The sequence below is a fragment of the Anoplolepis gracilipes genome, chromosome 12, assembly GCF_047496725.1.
Source record: "Anoplolepis gracilipes chromosome 12, ASM4749672v1, whole genome shotgun sequence".
Lineage (NCBI taxonomy): Eukaryota > Metazoa > Arthropoda > Insecta > Hymenoptera > Formicidae > Anoplolepis > Anoplolepis gracilipes.
In genome coordinates this window covers 2,005,478-2,020,553 of record NC_132981.1, presented here as the reverse complement: position 1 = coordinate 2,020,553, position 15,076 = coordinate 2,005,478, and the positions used below count along the sequence as shown (strand labels likewise).

The following is a 15,076-nucleotide window of genomic DNA, read 5'->3' as shown; positions in this document are numbered from 1 at the left end:
ATCTATTTCTGAAAATATAATTTTTATACACTTCTTTCAGCTTATCTTTCTCTAGTCCCGGACGTAACAATATAATTAATAAACATCAAGTAAATGTTCGGATTCACTTATAGCTCTCGTAGATTATTTTTATTTTTATTTTATTTTATAGAAGATATATTTTCAATTAATACACAATTTGATCTTTGTGGCATTTTCTTTCGATTTCTGAGATACGCGATTTTAAAATATTATATTATAATTTTCGTACTTATATCATCTTGTTGTTAAATTGTACTCGTGTTTATATATGCTCGTTATTGCATTATTATCACAATGGTACAGAAAAAAAACATTATAAATATTTGCTAGATACGTACTAAATATTTAGCAAACTTTTTATTCAAAATCGCCAGTTTACTTTTGATAAACGTATTGATGAATTTTTTAACATTATGTCTTTTAAATGATTTATAAAATAAATCTATTTTAATAATAAGATATATTAAATATAAAAATTGCAATTTTCTATTTAATCTGTTTTATTAAGAGAGTATTTATTATAAAAACAAATTTTTTGTCTTTTCTTCACCTACATCCTTACTTTATAATAAAAATCTTGAAAAAATCATGCGGATTGATTTTGATAAGTCGATTACACACATACACACAAAATATTCTTAATTAAAATATACATTTGAGTTTGTATGCTTTGGTTATTGTTTGACCATCTTCAGCAAAAAATAACTATTTAACAGAAATATGAAACTACGTATAAGCACAGAAAACATATCGAACGTATATTAACAAATGCAATCAGACAAAAATTTATGGATTAAATATATACGTCTTCATCTCAAGAAATTGAGTAGATCACGACAGGCAACAATTGAAAAATCCTTCCCTAATTCAACAATTGAAAGTAATTAAAGCTCGCAAGATGCTTTATATAAATACATCTTATACTAACCTTATCATATTCCACATAAAAACATCTTAAAAATTAGGATAGTAAATTTCATTATGCATCTGCCTGAAATCCAGAATAATAATACGACAAGAATAAATAAAACAACATTTTGAGTACTAATAGAGCGTTTCCCTGAATGTACTCTAGATGTTTTTCGAAAAAAATGAGATAAAGCTTAATCAGAATCTTTATTTATTAGATTAAAAAAGAGTTTCAAATTAAAGTGAAACTTAGAATCATGTTTAGTTTAGCAAAAATAATTATATTAGTATTATCATATACAAGATGTTTCTGCAACATACAGATCAGTAAGTTGGGTTGCCTATCTGACGATCAGCAGGGGCATGCTTTACCAACCTCGCATAATCGAAAATTAATAAAATCAGAGGATCGATCATATAATTTTTTCTTTGTGAAAAGTGAAAAAATTATGTAATTGAGACCTTAAATGCAAATCTGATAGAGAATGAGGAAACTGAAATCGGCTTTTAACATACAGTATAAATGTAATATTTAATAATATAAATAAAATAAGATAGATAACACAATTAAAATATATAATAACACAATTAACACAATTAAAATATAATAACACAATTAAAATATAATAAGACAGATAAAATAAGAAATAAAATGTTTTTTTGTTTAAATTTATTATATTTTATTTCTTATTTTATCTGTGTTATTCTATTTTAATTGTGTTATCTACCCGGAGAAAATTTAATATTAAAAATTACTATGGTATATAGTAACTGTGGACTATTAAGAACATTTCAAGTTAAAATGCTGTGTAAAACTGTAAAAATTGACGTAATTTACGTAAAAATTACATTAATTACGCCAATTTTTACAGTTTTACATAGCATTTTAACTTGGAATATTCTTAATAGTCCACAGTTACTACATACCATAATTATTTTTAATGTAAAATTTTCTATGTGTATGTTATTTTATTCATATTATTAAACATTACTATTATACTGTATGTTAAAAGCCAATTTCAATAGATGATTAAAAAAGAGGCATAGGAGCGGGGAGATATGCATGGAAATATAAGTTTTTTGTAGATAGTGTGTCACAAATATATTAACGATTCTTTACATTGGTAAAATTCTATAAAATTCTATAAAAAGGCAGAAATTATACAAAATAATGGACGTTTCGATTCACGTTTTTGAATTTTCTTCAACATACGATATAGAAAAAGGAATGTATAATTATATATAATTTGAGATAGGATTAATAGAACGCATCATATAGATAAAGCGCAAGCATTGTGTAACTGAAAATCATAATCGCATACGCCTGATTAGATAAATCGTTTTCTTGAGACCCCGTGTACATATTTTATCGCGTGTATAGTTGTACAATTACATCGTTCGTAAATATAAATGCCGTCTACAATATACATGTGATCGTAATTTTAGTGCTGTTTTTTATTGTAAATGATTGTTCTTTAGAATGTATATTCAAAACTGTTCGGCTCTTTAATCGTACGGTTTCCATATTAATCCCGTGAAGCAATTCTCCAAGGTTTCCAGACCACGAGAGATGTTCAGTTAAGTTGGACGGATAAATCTATATTACGAAATTGAATGTGATAAATACCTGTTTATAGTGATGTTTTTACCGCTATTTTATGTGCACTGATTATAACTCAGAAAAATGCTTACAGAATGATATGTTCCGTTTACGTGTTTGTTGAATATATGGTATCTTTGTCTCGCAATGATGTATAACGTGTAGTTATGACGGAGGAATAGGTAGTAATGAGCTCAAGAGCGAAAAAGCATTTTAAAATAGAAAGAGTTAGTTAGGTGACCTTAGATCTTCGGAAGTTTGTTTATTATATTATCATAAATAGCTGGCAAACATTCTGTATCTGTTTGTAGATTTATGCTGTTTTTTTGTCGTTTAATATGTAACATTTCAGATATCAGTCTTTTTGTACAATAGGGTTCATTGTCTAGTATTTCTGTATTATCCCAATCAAAGTCATGATTGTATGTTAAGCGGTGGTCACTGATCTGTTGTTAGCGGACCTCATTATGTTGGTCTTGTGTTCTTTAACTCTAGTGTTTAGTTTCCTACCCGTTTGGCCAACATATGAAGCGTCACAGTTTAAACAATTAATTTTGTAGACAATGTTTGTTGTCATGGGAATAGGGATAGGATCTTTATGTGTCTTAATAAATTTATTATTTTTATTTATACTGTAGTAGGCTAATTTAATGTCAACATCTTTTAAAGCATTCCTAATTTTTTCAGTTACCACATGTAAATGTGGAATTGTAAAGTATGAATTGTTTTTGGGTGTTGGTGATTCTCTGTTGAATGATCTGTTGTTAATTAAGTGCTTTATATGGTTGTTAATTGTTTTGAAAATAAATTCGGTTGGATAGGAGTTGTCTGATAAAATCTTTATTATAAATTTAAAATTCTTTTCATGGAACATAGGATGTGATAATACGAATACTCTATCGGTTAAGCCTATTATTGTGCCTCTTTTTTGGTTGTTTGGGTGTTGGGAATGAAAATTGAGGTATCTACCCGAGAACGTGTTCTTATGGTACCAGTCAAGTTTTAAATGGTTATCAATTAAGATGATCGTGAGATCTAAGAAGTTAATTTTGTTGTGGACATTTTTTTCCACTGTACTCTATTGTGAAAAGAGTTGAAAATGTTCACTGTTTGGTCAATAAATTTTGAAGGTACAGATATTAGTATGTCGTCAACGTATCTAAAATAAATGGGGGGGGGGGGGGGTAAAATTTAGTAACGTCAATGCTTTTTCCTCTATGTCTTGTAGGACTATGTCGGCCATAATAGGGGAGAGTGGGGAGCCCATTGGTGTGCCAAATGTTTGTCGGTAAAATTTATTGTTAAAAGTGAAGTATGTCGAGTTTAAAACTAAGTTTATTGCTGTTAAAAATTCGGGTTCAGGGATGTTGCAATTTTGTGTAATATGATGCCATCTATTTGATATGCTTTCCAATGCTAAATTAATCGGGATGTTAGTGAACAGCAAAATTACATCTAGCGAGAATAACTCATAATTACTGTCAATATGTAAATCAGATAAATTGTTGACCAAATCGAAACTATTTGCAATGTGGCTCTTTGGTTTCGGAAAGCTGTCATACAAGATTTTCTGTAACCAACTGGCTTAATTATATAATGGGCTATTGATAGATGATACAATCAGTCTGTACGGGATGTTGTTCTTATGGATTTTGGGTACCTAACCCGTATGCTCGTGGTAAATTTCCTTCACTAAAGTACATTTTTCGGTATTCAGTAGTTGAAATGTATTCATGTTTTTTCCACCTTTTAAGTATCTCATGGAGATTTGAAATTAGTTTGTTAATTGGGTTTTTGTTTAATAAAACATAAGTGTCATTATCCGACAATAAATCTTCGAATTTTTGGGTGTATATGTCTTTATCCAGAGCAACAGTTACGTTACCCTTGTCCGCTCTAGTAAGGATGAGATTCGCGTTTTTCTTTAAGAAGATGTTAGTGGTAGATTGTAATTTGATTGGTTGTCTGATAGTTTCAATGTGTGGAAAGAATGATGTAGGAAGAGATTTTATGATGGTCTGTGTTCGACTTCTCACCAACATCCTTTTTCCGCAGGAACTTTTTTTAAACTGTTTTCAAAATTTTTGATGAATTCAGTTGTTATCTTGGATATAGAGTTGGATGGTACGCTAAAATTATCGCCTAATTGTAGAAAGCATTGTATATCTTTAGGGAAGTGCGTAGAAGATAAGTTTATAAACCAATTCTCTTTTAGGTCAAATATGTTGTTCTGATTAAGATTGTCAAATTTTGGTAAGATTTCAATTTTTTTGTCAATTTTTTCGTCGTAAAGAGGTTTATTTAAAGAGTAAGAAACATTAACAGGATGGTTATGGGTCGATTTTTGTTGACATGTTGACACATTATATTGATAGAAATATCAAATAAATTGGGTAGTTAACTTATGTTCTTTTTATTGTTTACGTATTAGATATTCAAATTTCTTATTGAGTTTGGATTGTTCTCTAATGAAATAAAAATATAGAGGTCGACTTTGAGAAGCAAAAAATGGGTAGACTGATATCGGAGTGTATAAATAAATTAAGTGTGTAATCTCAAACATTTTTCTGTGTGCCAGCCTAACAGCCTAAAGCCAATTTCAGTTTTCTCATTCATTACCGGATTTGCATTTAAGATATTATGTAACTTTTTCACTTTTCACAAAGAAAAAATTACGTAATCGATCCCCTGATTTTATTAATTTTCGATTATACGAGGTCGGTAAAACATGCCTCTGCCGATTGTCAGATAGGCAACCCAACTACTTACTGATCTGTATGTTGCGGAAGCACTCTGTACAATCTTACCGGAAATTTCAAAATTATTTGATCCTCTTAGTTTGATAGGCCCGGTGATTGTTATTTTAAAATTATTAATGCAAGAGATTTGGCAATTAAAACTTCATTGGGGATGAGTCTGTTTTAGTAGAACTTTATACAAGATGGTTAAATTTGAAAAAGCAATTAATTGAATTAAACAATCTCAACGTTCCACGGTGCGTTAGAATCTTTAATGATTATTCCAGTTTACAATTGCACGGGTTTTGGTCGGAATTACTCGAATTGCGTAAGATAAGCACTATCGCGTACGTACAACAATCATTAATCTTTTTGTGAAATTGATCTATAAACTCTCCAAATTGAATAAGGTGTATCGAATTGTTGCCTACTGTCTACGATTTCTCAGAAGGTATTATCAAACGCCTAACGGAACAAATATTCATGTGTCGCACGGCGAAATTTCAAGAGCATTGAATTTAATAAATTTTTTCCAATTTTCAATCAATAAAGGCGAACAATTAAAGATCGGCCAAATGGTACTAATAAAACAACAGGGACTGCTACCGCTGCATTAAATATGATGGGCCGCGTAAAGAAGATTCACCTTGGATCGGATAACATTGCCCGGTCGGCGACGATAATTACAACCAAGGGAATCATCATAAGACCAATGTCTAAATTAGCGATTTTACCATTAGACAATGAATAAATATTAATAGATGTAATTTGATAATATTGTAATTTTAAACGACATTTAACTTGACAATGATTTAGCTAATTCACACTGACAAAGATTAAAATTAATCAAGTATATATTGCAAATATATTCAATGAAATAATTGTGACAATCACCGATGAGTAATAATTAGAATAATCAAGTATGTCAATCATTTTCAAACTAACGTTTATCTGTTAATTTTTTTTCGTCTTCTTTAGTTTGAATTTTATTATAGAATGGTGTACGAATATTGTAAGACTTATGTTAGTCTTCCAAGGCGGGCGATGTTTCGTATTTAATTTATATTATTTTTTTGTATTTATTTATATTATTTTATTTTGTATTAGTATGTTATTAGTCGACTCATTGTCATAAAAAAAATTCTTTGTCTTGTGATGTGCTATATTTGCTTCACTGATACTTATGTATATTGCGGACATTTATTTTTAAAAATCAAAAGTCAGAGACGACGATCGGTGGGATTGGAGAGAACCGAGAGGACGAATGGAGCGATCATTCTGGCTCCAGCCGTCGTGACGACAAGTTGTAACTAACGAAACACTCAGAATAAATTTATCATTAATGTTATAAATTCTAGTCGCATCAATTTATCCTTTATCTGGAGTCATTAGTCTTTATAAAAAAAAACAGAAGTCCTTCACTTCGTTTGCGTCGCATGCGGAGTTACCCACGGTTACACGAAAAATATCAAACATAACTAGAGAATTTCTAGAGTCTATCAAGATTCTAAGAATTCTTTAGTTAATTGATACATCCGATAAATATTTTATCATACGAATATCAGCCTTAATCACCAATACAGAAAACAATAATTTATCAATGATGAATATTATTTATCCTCAATAACTGCTTATACTACTATTATACTATTATACTACTATTATACTATTAAACTGAAACAGTCTTTTTCAAATGTGAAAAATTACGTAAAATATTAGTAAGTCGTATAGTAATATAGTGTAAGAAAACTCTCAAAAACTAATTATTTAATATCTATTTAATGTTTTAAGAAAATAGTTAAAAGCGTTATGTAAAGAAAGTAATATTAATTGTCTCATATATTCGTGCACAAAGAACGTTTTTCAGTTTAAAAAACTGAAGAGAAAATATGTATATAAATCATGAAACTATACTATTATCGTCTGTAAAACTATTTGATACAAAATGTTACTTTGCTTCATAAATTATATGTTAATATATCAAATGAAATAAATTTTTAAAATTTATTACAGTATTTATTATTATAGTAAAAAATTTAATTTTTTAATTTATTATTTCATATTCATGAGAAAATTTTAGTATTATATAATTTTTATTAACAACAAATATAAAATACAATTATTTATACAATTGTATTGAAAAATTAGTATGAGTTTCACTCATTACTATTTACAGATAAATATTTAATATTTGTAAATAAAAATATATGTGATATATGTACCAATAAAATCTGAGCTGCCGTTTCTGATAATAATTGTTTACCTTTTAATTTATATATTAAATCTTCAACTGTGTTATACTTTTGATTTCAACCTTTCAATTTGTTTTCGGGAAGCATTTAAACAATTTTTATATTCGGCTACTTTTCTTGCAGCTAACTCAATACATTGTTTAGCAAGATGTGGAGTTTAAAAATGCTCTTCTTTATAATCTCTTATTGTTGCAGGACGCTAAACTTTTTTTGTTGCAGAAATCGATTTTCTACAAAAGAAAGTATTTTATATAAGATAAATATTTTTATAACTTTTAGAAAACATTTTTTGGGAAAAAAATTTACTGTAATGGTTGTTATAGCCCTAAATATATACAATAACTATATATATACCTATATATATAAATTCATAGTCAAATTATTGTATAACGGTTGCGGAGAATCGTTAAACGATATTAGTTAAGTGCAAGTGAATAACTCGACAACAAGATACGTTTTTGAGAGTTTAATAAAGTAAGAGTTTAATATAAAACTATCGCTGTGAATAAATTAATCCGGCCACGGCCCGCAACCTCCCATTTCCCGGCGAACGATCCCGATATATTCCGTGCCTCACACCCCTAGGCACAACATAGTATAGATTCTATAGTCCATCAAAGTCGCAGAAAAAATAAAAGTAAAACGTCAAAAAAAGAGAAGTGACAGAACATACACTCGTAGGGAACGGAGATATCGAGGTTCCATGTGAGCTACGACGAAAAAGAAGCCGAAACAAGATTTTCCGAATAGGACACCAAACACAATCTTTCATGTATCAATTCGCTAATTACGCTACAAGTCAAGAAACATAATAGATAAATAGTAACGTAATAGATCGATTTTACTTGAATGAAAAATAACGATGATACATGACGTACACTATATAAAAAATAACTCTTGCTATAAAAAATTATATAACATTTATGAAAAACACAAATTAAAATTCTGCTCCTTAAAATGTAATTAACAAAATTGTACTACAATTTTCTTATTTGACAGCCTTTGACAAATTTTTGAAAAAATTTGTTCAATTAAATAAATAAAGTTGAAATTGACTAAAAGATTCTAAAACCAAAAACTTTAATCTTAATTTGATTATTGCAACAAGTTACTGCTATTTAAAAAATACCTTTTTATAGAAAAAAGAAAATAGCGCATCAATATTTTAAAATAGCTTATAATTTATTATACGTGAATGTGTTTTGTGAGGAAGAATTAGTAATCATATAAATTACATAATTTTAAACTTTAATACAAAAATATTTGTTTATATATTTAATAATTTAGATATTATTTTACTTAATTTATTAATATTTTATATAACATATATTGTATATTCTATGCATGCATACAATTATATGAATTGTGAAATTGTATGAATAACTTTAAAAAACATTCATGTATATATAATAGTCATTTTTTCAAATATTTCATAGATATGCAAAAATTCACCTTTTCTGCCAGTGATATACATACAAAAAATTAATTATTTAAAAAATTGAGTATTTGCCGGTTGTTCATTATCCACTGGACTTAGTAGTGCATCTTCTATGACCTCTCTCAATGCTATAATATTTTTCAAACAACGTTTAAAATTCGGTCTGGGATTGTCTACATTCCAACAACACATCATCAACTGGTACAATGTTGACGGACAATTGAGGGGCCTCCACAATCTGCCTCCTCCACGTACATAATTTATCACTTCAACGTTAGTTATGTCAGTATAGGGTTTTTCACCTAATGATGTAATTTTCCACATTAACACCCCGAATGACCAAACGTCGCTCTGGTAAGTAAATTTTCCAGTATCCAAAGATTCTGGTGCCATCCAGCGAATAGGAACCAGACCTTCACTTCTCTAAAACATAATTTTAGCGAAATTCTTCTGGTTAAAGTTGTTGATTTTTAACATATATATGCTAACAGATACTATACACTTATTTTTTTGTTTTATATATAAAAGTAATTTATTTTCCTTAAATTGTCTTTTCAAAGAGAATAAAAAAACATTTCTGAATAGTTTTATTTTTTTTATAATTGTATTTACCATACGGTAATATTCATCTCTGTAAACATCTCTAGTTAGCCCAAAATCGCCAATTTTAACGACACGATTCTCACGATCTCTCGCGGATACTAAGCAATTTCGACAGGCAAGATCTCTATGTACAAAACGTAAGTCTTCCAGATAACAACAGCCTCGCGCAACATCTTCGCACATGGCGAGCAAATCTTGTAGACGCAGAGCATGTAAATCTAATGGTTGCAATGTTCGACTCTCTCTCAAATACTTTAGCAAATCAGTTTCCATTAATTCCAACACGAGTAATGGAGAATCTTTGTCTGAGCAAACGGCCAACAATCTTAGCACATGTTTATGTCGAAAGCGATTCATTAGCCTGGCCTCCTCTAAAAATTTTTCTTTGTCTCGCAAAGAAGCATTTCTTCGAAGCATTTTTATAGCAACAGGCATCTCGATACTCGGATTTTCTAAATTCTTCATTTTTCCTTGATAAACCTAAAAGATGTTTGACATTAATTTAAAAAAAAACATCATTAAAAAATATATAGTTTAATGTAAAGTACAATATATTTCATTTGATATAATAATATAATTCAATTAAAAATAATAGAGTGCATGTTGTCTCCAAAAATTTTGTGTTACTTGTGGGTCTATTCTGTAACGCTGTATCTCTATAAACTATGTATCTTACATTGCACTATAATTACAGAAGATACGGAGCTCTGTAAGCATAACATATTTGATATTAAAAAATATAATGTGATCAATACTCTTAAATAAAATGGTATTTTTGATCCTCTTATTGCAGGTACACTATGTGGTCTTAACTGAATTATTATATTATGAAATATATTTTTGGTTAATCTAAAATATTTAATAAATTGTTCTTCGGGTAAATGAAATGAATTTTGCAAATCTCGTAAAAGTTTTCTCTCCAAGCGGATATAATTTCTAGAAAAATAATAATAAAAGTTATCACTTGAATTTGTATTTATTAAATATAAATAAAATTACCTCTTGTAATCTTCTTCTAACAGAAGATACAAAAATATTCCAAAATTCGGATCATTAATTGCGTTTTGAAAACTATTAAAGTTGAAGAAGAACAAGTGTAATCTCTAAATGTAGCGCTTATGGCGAGAAAAATGTCACTGTAAACTTACAGAGCTATATAACATCTTATAGAAATTATATTTATAGAAAAACATTTTCGTTACAGTTTTACATTTTTCAAAGTTACAGAGCTTACAGAGCGAAAATCATTTTACAGAATAGAACCATTAATCTTCCATAAAGAGTTATTCATGCAAAAGCTATTACATTTATTTTTATTAAAGAATGCACAAATCTTGATTTAATTTCTTGTTATCTAAAAATAAACGGCGTAAAACGTTGCATTAGGAAATTAATTTTTACCTTTCCGAACGTGCCGCTACCAAGAAATCCTGTTATTGTAATTTGTTCACGATTGATTGATTTCCATTCATTCAACAAAGGTATGTAAACCGTATTAAACTGATTATTCTCTGTAGGCATTACACGTAGAGTTGGTAATTCGATATCGATCATTATAGGAGGTAAAATTTGTTCCTTATCTTTTTTCCATTGTCGATACACTATTAAAATTACAATATAATTATCTAACAATATGTATATATGTAGAATATGTAATATTTATATTTAACAATAAGTAAGTTAACTTTTTCGGAAATGTACCAAATATACTTACAATAGTAAAAGTAGCAGACGCAAATTACTATAACGACAATAACTATAACAGTAATAATTAACGTCAACGGTGAATAATATTGCGTAGGTAACATTCCAGGAGTGCTCGAGATATCACCTTAATTACGCAAAATTATGGTTTTAATATTTATGTTTCAAAACTTATTTCTACTTTTTGTAACTTTATTATATCTAATTATTAAAAATTTGATAAACAATTTTAGTTTTAAAATAAACATTTAATATGTGTTATAGTATCTTCTCTTGCTTACCTAATGTTGAAAAAGTAAATCTTCCATCAGACGGCCATGTAAAGTTTTCCTCGTACTCTAGATATCTCAGCATCAAGCGAAACTGATATGAAGTTTCCGGTTGTAAATTTTTTATGTAGAATGTTACTTTTTTCTTATAGTTCATCTTAATATTGTTTGTTGTTTGCCAATTTTCTGTCGAATCATTTTTGTATTTTAACGCACAAAAAACTTTCAGATTGGTACTTGGAATCCAAGATATGTTCATGGTGTTTATGCTGACTCCGCTCAAAGTGATATTGTTCGGTTCCAAGTATGTGCGAATGGTCTTAATTGAACTGTCGTTATAAAAATTGCTGAAATTAACTGGATATACACGCACATATATCAAGTACTCGTATGCAGGTAGCAACTGAATTTTTGTAAAAAACATTCCATCTGCTGTATATTTAGACATTTTAATTACTTGTTCGCCCGTCTGTGGTATTCCGTCTATCAAAATAAGTGACCTCCAATGCACTTCGTAGGTAACAGGAACGCAGTTCAGTTTCTTGGAAGGCATCCATTGAACTGCCACTATAGTAGGTGTCAAAATTTGAACCGTTATGTTTTCCGGTGCATTAAGCTTGCCCGGCTTAGTTTTTATAAATAGTGTGTCATCCGAACCCAATATAGGATTCATCGATGACTGATCTACGTAAAAATTGCTTAGGTTTAACTGTAACTTGTACTCTGTAAGAGGTGTTAAATTCTGAATTTCATAATAACGTTCATACGTCTGCAATTTGAATTTTTCGGACTTATTAATGCCATTGTTGTCCACACAATAGCTTATGTAGAGAGTATATAGAGTAGTAGGTAAATTGTATTTTTTACAACCACTCTTGGGAACCGGCTCCATAAAATTTACAATAATGCTGTCCGTCATTACTTTTATTACTTTAATGTAAACTTTTTCTTTAGGTGTCAGACATCTCGTCGGAGGATATAATTGCAAAGATTTACCAAAAGCATAAAATCCCGTAATTGAGTAAGAAATTTTTATTTTTTGAATATATTTAAATGCATTTGTGCTCTCGAGACGCGCATATTTTTTTTCTCAAAACATAAATATCATTGTTGTCTGTAGAAATATATATGTTTGTCTTGTCAGTTGTTAAAAAGTTGAAACTTCTTTCATAACTAATATTTGTGACATTTAAAATGAAATTGCATATACAACTATCAATGTCTGTCACAATGACGTAATCTCTCGATGTCCAATAAATTAGTGGCTTTTCAATGTTTGTGTTGTCAACTGTCATGGAAGAATACGTTGATAACGTTGATACATCAAATGGGCAAGAGCATATGGATGCGTTTATGTGAAAGTATTGTGTGGCTTTTCCATCAAAATCTAATTGCATTAAATTTGGTCCATACGTATCCCAATACAAAATTCTAAAAAATTTATGGATTATTTTAGTTATTATATTATATTTTCTTTCGAAAGTAGAACATTATTTAAAAAGTAGCAAAAAGTCATATAATGAATACTCAAAATTTTTATAAGTATGTGTTAATTTAAAGTCATATAAATTTATGGATAAATTACAAATCTTTAATGGAAAAATTATTCATTTGTTTAGATAGATAACAGTTAACATACCCTATAAATGGCAGTACAGTTAAACTATGGAAATTTGTTTGGATTTTAATTTTATCAAATTTGACTATGCCATTTTGCCACATTGTTAAGTCCAGCTTCATAATTAAACTTACATAAATGCTTTTTAATTATTTGTTTTATATAATGAATAAATTAATTTTTCTAACGTATGTAATTGCTTTTTATAAGTCTGCTTAAGGTTTTTTAAATATATTCTTGTTTTTTTTTTAGAAAAAGTAAGTAATAATACAATTGTCTTATTGTTAGAGTGATATCTTCTCCAGCTGACCAACTTCTATACAATTTACTGTTATACAAACGTACAATTTACTTGTTTTAGAATTCATCAATGAGGCCGCTTCAATTTCAACGCGTATAAATATTTTGTAACATATACACATTGCAACTTAAAAGAAAGAAAAAACAAATGCATTTCCTGTTTCATTAAAATTGATTTTTCACAAAACGTAACAGTGTGTCTTAAAATACGTTTACGTAAATTACACACAATGTTGTTAATTTGGTATATCCGATAGTGCCTAGCACATGTAATTACGTGACAGCAAACAGCTGACCTGGAACGAGTCCTTGAAAAGTTGCTTCTTCCATATCAGATGCCTTCTTCACTACATAGAGAACGGATTCTATGGCATCCGGTGGATTATATACTAATTTTGTAGTGCGCGTATATGCCGTCAAAGAGAGGCCTATTGCATATTATCAGCAGGATCGTTTCTTCTATGGGATGGACATCACAATTGCTCGGAGTATTCGGTACTAAAAATAATTCAATGACATATTTGTATGCGAAATTTACAGAAAAAAAACTTGGCTATTATTCTCAATTATATACTTGTTGTAAAGTTTCTGCTGGTGTAAGCAACGCTCTCCTTGACATCCAACACGGTGAAGAGCTGAAGCGAATACGTAGCACCAGGAAAGAGATTTCGGAATGTATATGGCATCGAGTCGACTGGTATGACTTTGGTTTTAAGATATCGAATATCGTTGAAACTCTGCGTCCGCAACAGAAAACCGGAATAATTCCCTTGAGCCGAAGGTGACCAATATATAATCGCGGTTTTTCCATTTCGTACCGATACCGTCAAGTTTCTAGGCGGATTGGGTGCTGAAGGAATGAAATTCTATTTTAATCGAACTTTTACTTAAGAATCTCTATCGCATGTCTTTTAATTGTTTATTTAAGTCAATAAATTGTGCTTTTAGACGATAAAACTGTTTAATTTGAAAAGTAGCGAAGAAAACAAATTGTCTATATTTATATAAGGGAGTACTGTTAAAAAAATGCGCTATTAAAAATAATTTTATCGCACAACACTCGATCCACGTACGAATCGTAATCGAGGCGGTCCACGTCAGATAGTCATGAAGAGTACTATTGCTGTAATACAACCAATATTCGTATTTCGTGCCAGGCAAGCCCTTAAACTTTACGACATCACCGATCTCGGTGGCGGCTATAGTGGTATTTGGCGGTGGAAAACCAACAGATGGGCTGTAATCTAAACGGTACCAAGACCCATTCTGGTTTAGATTATCTGGTATCTCGATTGCGAGATCAGCCGAGTATGTGACCTGTGGCAAAGCACGTAAGAATTGCCGTTAATTTGCACGCATATATCATATTTGAAAAATTATTCACTCAAAATTGAAATGCTTCAAGTGAGATTCCAAAAATTGAAAGACAGTTGTTTATTGGAAACAAATAGTATATCGATATACATATATATATATAAGTATAATTTGTTATATATCGCGGATTTACAGTAGTATGTACACATTGAGGAAACAAATGCGTCTCCGGAGAACGTAGGAAGGATACGAATCTATAACATTGTTGTTGCCGCGTTGATAGAGGATTGGCTATAAATGATGTTTGATG

At 29.6% G+C, this 15,076-nt stretch overlaps 1 protein-coding gene across 1 annotated transcript; it reads right to left on the bottom strand.

Annotated features, from left to right (window-relative positions):
- Window positions 1-8,955: 8,955 nt before the first annotated feature.
- LOC140671910 (proto-oncogene tyrosine-protein kinase ROS-like) lies at window positions 8,956-13,274 on the bottom strand. Its single transcript, XM_072903628.1, is given in 7 exon segments — window positions 8,956-9,381; window positions 9,571-10,041; window positions 10,963-11,162; window positions 11,276-11,392; window positions 11,547-12,624; window positions 12,626-12,965; window positions 13,174-13,274. Coding segments are annotated over 7 exon segments (2,682 nt in total). The 3' UTR covers window positions 8,956-9,006.
- Window positions 13,275-15,076: the final 1,802 nt, after the last annotated feature.